This window comes from Tachyglossus aculeatus, chromosome 1 (genome assembly GCF_015852505.1).
Source record: "Tachyglossus aculeatus isolate mTacAcu1 chromosome 1, mTacAcu1.pri, whole genome shotgun sequence".
Classification (NCBI taxonomy): domain Eukaryota; kingdom Metazoa; phylum Chordata; class Mammalia; order Monotremata; family Tachyglossidae; genus Tachyglossus; species Tachyglossus aculeatus.
The window spans coordinates 165,384,841-165,390,605 of record NC_052066.1 but is presented as its reverse complement, the minus strand read 5'-3'; the positions used below and the strand labels follow the sequence as shown (position 1 = coordinate 165,390,605).

Here is a 5,765-nt window from a genome sequence, read left to right as displayed (position 1 = left end):
GAGGAGCATGAGGAGCAAGACTTAGGTCCTCTGAAAAATTCCTATGAATACTCATTCCAGAACTTATTTTTTGATCTGAAACATAGGTCCAATGAAGTTCTTGTTCACTTTCACCTTTGCTGGGGCCCCTTTAAGATATTATGAGGAGAACCTTGCACAATAATTAAAAATAATGAATACTCAAATTAAAATTCTATTCCATTACTTCAGGGCTCTGAACCTACTGGTTCCCCCATACCTACCTGCTTCATCCTCCTGCCATATCCTGGCTCATGCTTTTATCTTTAAGGAAGCAAAGGTATACATTGTCCCTGACCCACAATGGTCCACCTCCAAACCTTTGCATTCTCTCAGCTGACATTGCACTCCTTTCCTTCAAAATTACTCCTCCATGAAAGCTGCCCAGATAGTGCAGCCTGAAAAATCAAATCCAACAGGATCTTAGATTTAGAAAAGGGACAAGTTTTATTTCAGCAAGTGGGATTAAGAGTCATGAATCTCTTCCACTTTGTCAAAGGCCCAGATGTTCTCTTCACCTGGTCCTACCAAATGCCTACAGTGCTATCACTGTAGTGTACAATCTAGGCCCTTTTGGACACATGATATTGCATTTATTTTCCTCAGCCTAACAGTCTGAATTTTTATAATTATCCTCATGACTATCATTCTGTGATTGTCTGTTGTATGTGTGGTATTCTGTAGGACTTGGACAGCCTAGGAGAAAAACTTCAAGAGGTTAAAAAAAAACCTATCGTTTTAGTTTTAAGTCCCATTCTGATATTGTGGAACTCAGTGCTTTGATAAATATTCCGTTTAATTCAGTGCTCAATCTCTAATTCGGTATTCTTTGTTGACCTAGAAAATGAGGAATCTTTTGGTATGCACATATTACATTGCTGCTTATTGCTGCAGTATTTAAAAATATTCCACATATCTGATCTCCCTGTTTCACTCACAAAGCAGTAGAGAATTGGATCAGCGATACAGTTTAAACTTGTCAGGGCAACTGTGATTCTGTACGGTTTGAACATGTGCTTGCCAAAACTCTGATTGTTTCGTTCCCCAATACTGCGAATCAGTAACATGATGTGGAAGGGGGTGAAGCATAGGAGGAAAGTCAAGCTGATACTTAAGAGCAGTTTTATAATCCTCTTCTTTTCGTGGTTGTCTGTGGCTTGATTGCCCACTATAGCTCGATACACTTTATGATTACAAAACATCATTATGGCTAAAGGGATCCCAAACCCTGTAAAGGTCCTGAAGATGTTTAGATTAGCTTGCCAGATTTCTAAAGGGTATTTGTCATAGCACAGAGTATAGTTGGTGGCATCTTGGCAGTTTTCAATGTACATATCATTTTCCCACAAAATCTTTGAGTTGAATAGTAATTCTATTGCCCAGACTGTTATGCTGACATAGATGGCTATTCTTCTTGTCCGGAGGTAGGAAAATTGCAGGGGAAAGACTACGGCTAGGTATCGATCTACAGAGATGCAGGTAAGGAATGCAGAGCTACTGTAAAAGTTCACATACATCAAAAAAGCACTGGCTTTGCACGTGGTGGCACCGAATACCCAGTCATCTCCATTCCAAGTATAATGGATCCACAGAGGCAAAGTCACTGAATACAAAAGATCTGCTAAAGATAGGCTGAAAAGGTAAACACCCAACTCGTTTTCCTTCTTCATTTGCCGTAAGGACACACATAGAAATCCAATGTTAGCGGGAACACTGATTACAATCACGATGATGTAAATAATTGGAAACAAGTAGGAGTCCAGCTGATATTGTTCATTAGCACAGTGAGAAGAACGAGATATCTGAGAGGTGGAATTCCCCATTGCTTTAAACGTGGCTGTGGAAGTAATTTCCTAGAAGCAGGAGAGAAACAAAGCTTTGGCTCATTGTTGGCTTTCACTTGCTTGGAGACCCATAAGAAAATATGCCCACTTCCATATCAAACAAAAGCTCCTCACTATTGGCTTTAAAGCAATCCATCATTTTGCCCCCTCCTACCTCACCATGCTTCACTCCATCTACAACCCAGCCCGCATACTTTGCTCCTCTAGTGCTAGCTTTCTCACTGTGCCCCAATCTCACCAGTCTCGCTGCCAACCCATGGCCCATGTCCTGCCTCTGGCCTGGAATGCCCTCCCTCCTCAAATCCATCAGTCAATGACTCTCCCCAATTTCAAAGCCTTACTGAAAGCACATCTCTTTCAAGAGGTCTTCCCAGACTGTCCCGTTCTATCTCATCTCCCACTCCCTTCTGCATCACCCTGACTTGCTCTCTTTGTTCTTTCCCGCTCCCAGCCCCGCAACACTTATGTATGTATCTGTAATTTTATTTATTTGTATTGATGTCTTTCTCCTTACATCTAGACTGAGCTCATTGTGGGCAGGGAATGTCACTGTTTATTGTTAGTATTGTACTTTCCCAAGCATTTAGTACAGTGCTCTGCACACAGTAAGAACTTAAATGTGGTTGAATGAATAATAATAATAATAATGGTATTAAGTGCTTACTATGTGTGAAGCATGGTTCTCAGCGCTGGGATATATACAACTTATTCAGGTTGGACATAGTCCCTGTCCCACATGGGGCTCTTACTCTTAATCCCATTTTACAGATGAAGTAACTGAAGCAGAAGTGAAGTGGCTTGCCCAAGGTCACACAGCACACGTGGAGGAGCGAGGATTAGAACCCAGGTCCTTCTGACTCCCAGGCCTGTGTTCTGTCGACTAAGTCACACCATTCCTACGAATGAATGCCATCTGTTTATGTTGAAACTTCAAAGATGAGCTGGGTGACTGTTCTGTGCGAACTGGTCCAGAGATATTGTTCTTTTCAAAGATTCAGAAGAGCTTTCTCTCCCCCTTCCCCCTCCTGAGGGACAGGGACAGTTGGGTGCCTTGTGTGCCCAGGGTTCGGACATAGACTCTGCAATCATACTTGTCCAGCCTCACTGTTAAGAACATCATCTTTGAGCAGTAAATATAGTAAACATAGATCTTGAAAAGGCTATCATTTTTAATCTAGGCAGAATTAAGCCTAATCTTTCAACCTAGAAATGGCTGGTTGGATAAAAATATGGAAATTTCTTTCAGCCCTGACTTTATTTCTCCTTAAATATGATTTTAATCTGCAATGAATGAAATATAACAAAAATAATTAGGGCAGAAATGTGAGTCAGGAGACTTGCTTTCTAGTCTCAGGGATCTTGGGTGAGTCCTTTAATCTTCCTGTGCCTCAGCTTCCTCAACTGTAAAATGGGGATAAAATACTGGATCTCCCTCTCTCTCTCTTTCTCTCTCTGCATTTGTGTGTGTATGTGTGTACGTGTCTCTCATACTATGAGCTCCTTGTGAGACAGGGATGTGCACATAATAAGTAGTTATGTGGTAAATATCATCATTATTGTCATTACCAAGGTTAAGTGCCCACTTTGTTCAGGGCAGTAGAAAATACTAAGTATTAGATAAATTATAAAAGGCAATAAAACACATGACCCTTGTCCATGAGAAGTGAACAATATAAGGGAGAGACAAACATATAGAATGTTAAAATATCAAATTTAAAATGCCGCTGTTATTAACAATGGAAAATATCACACACACACACACACACACACACACACACACACACACACACACACACACACACACACACACACACACCCCACACACCCCCACACCCTCACACCCCCAAGTGGGAGCAGGGCAATGGACTGAGTACTGTAATTTTCACCCATTTTAAGAATCCACTGATTTTTTTTTTAAAAATTCACATTTATACAATAGTTATTATGCAAAGTAATTGAAATATATTACTAGACAATTTTTACAGATGGGAAGCTGAGTCCCAGGTACAAAAACTAAGTTGATGTAAGATACAGTAATCTCTTCTGACCCTCCAAACTAGTGATCTTTCTTTTAGAACACAAAGCCTCTCCTAAATTTAAATAAACTCTAGAGGAGGAACTTGTCAATACATCAAAATTATGAACTGTTTGCTCATCCCTGAGTAGAGATTTTCCCTAGGCAATTTTAAATTGGTTTTAAAACCCAGCCTGTTCACCTCACCTCCGTTCATGAGAGAGAAAATTTCCGGTATATTTTTCTTCATTATCAGTTGCCAGATTTTAATATCACAGTCTACATCAGCATTTTTAAATTACCAATGCTAAAATTACTGCAAAGAATCAAAATATAACCTACAATCTATGCCTCTCTCCCCAACCTTATTCATTTTATTAGTCTTACCAGGGGTTTCAGGGAAGCAGCATTTTCAGTTGAGGAGTTTAGTAAATCTGCTTGCTTTCAAGAACAGAAACTGCCGTCTGGGCAGGCAGCAGGAAATTACAACAACTTGCTTTAAAAAAAAAGCAATGAGGAAGCATGGTTTGATAAGAAAAATGAAACGTCTGGAAAAGTGTTACAAAATTTTATTTTATTTATCACATTGAATCATTTTGGGTCAATTCTGTAGAACTTTGCTGGTATCTCTCTCTCTCTTTCTCTTTCTCTAGCAAACTTCCTAAATAAGGAAAATCCATACTATTCAAATAATCCCAGCAAAATCCAATAGACTGCTTGGTGCAATCTCAGACCAGCAGTTCTGTAAATTTGGCTTTCTTCGAACCAAATGGGTTTAAGCTAGAAAGACATTAATTTCTACTCTATGGAACAAGTAAGTTTCATGTGATAATTCATTTGCACTTATACATTTTAGGATGAAATACTTCAGCATCAGAGAAAATAAGGGGGTAGAATCTATTTGTCCCAGCAAGGATTAGCTTTCAGGGTTAACCTGAAATTTATACCAGAGGCAGCTCCTCATGGGCAGGGGAGGTGTCTGCCAACTCAGTTATATTGTACTCTTCTAGCACTTCATATAGGTGTTCTGCACACAAAGCTCTTCCCTGGCTGAGCCCTCTTTTCATTTTTTTCAACTCTCTTCTGTGTTGCCCTGATTTGCTCCCTTTATTCATCTGCCCTCATGGACCCACAGCTTATGTACATATCTGTAATTTACTCATTATAGTAATGTCTGTCTTCCCCTCCTCTAGACTGTAAGTTCATTGTAGGCATGAAATGTGTTTGTCGTATTGTTATAATGTATTCTTTCAAGTGCTTAATAATAATAATAATAATAATGGTATTAAGCGCTTAACTATGTGCTTCAGGAGGAAGCTCACTGTGGGCAAGGAACATGTCTATCAACTCTGTTATACTGTAAGCTCCCAAGCGCTTAGCACAGTGCTCTGCATACAGTAAGCACTCAATAAATATGATTGATTGGAATTGATTTAAACAGCTTACTCCTTTTTACATGCCTGTTTCAAAACAAAGCAGTTCCTGGTGATTTTCTTGATAAGCTCTGACAGACTGTTGAGAACTTACCAGAAAGCATGGAAATTAACCACTGCAGCAAAAATCCCTGAGTTGTTACCTGAACCAGTTTTCTTCATGAAATTCGTCCATTCGTCCAACCACATGTCAAAATGCAGTAAGTTCTCAGTTCCTGGATATGTATAGCCAAAGTATTTAGAATTTCTTCAAATTAGGATCAAGGATAAGCTAAGACATTAACACCATAGCAGAAATAGATATTTCCATAACCGGATATGCTGTCTTCAAGATACCCAGAATTCTGATCACTTTAGGTGAGGTGGAGTTGGGACTGTGTATAAAAAGGGATTTCTGGTGTGACTGGAAACATGTAGTTCCAGCTGACCTGGAAATGTCTATTGCTACCCTACCCC

General features: G+C 39.6%; 1 protein-coding gene across 1 annotated transcript; it reads right to left on the bottom strand.

The window, feature by feature from the left end:
* Positions 1-446: 446 nt before the first annotated feature.
* Positions 447-4,328, bottom strand: GPR65 (G protein-coupled receptor 65). Its single transcript, XM_038747718.1, has 2 exons — positions 4,264-4,328; positions 447-1,871 (listed from the first exon to the last, which is right to left on the bottom strand). The coding sequence occupies exon 2, from the start codon at positions 1,839-1,841 to the stop codon at positions 819-821; it is 1,023 nt and encodes a 340-aa protein (XP_038603646.1). The 5' UTR covers positions 1,842-1,871; positions 4,264-4,328; the 3' UTR covers positions 447-818.
* Positions 4,329-5,765: the final 1,437 nt, after the last annotated feature.

Coding starts and splice junctions, on each gene's coding strand:
- GPR65 (XM_038747718.1), bottom strand. CDS start 1,841: ATGGGGAATTCCACCTCTCAGATATCTCGTTCTTCTCACTGTGCTAAT.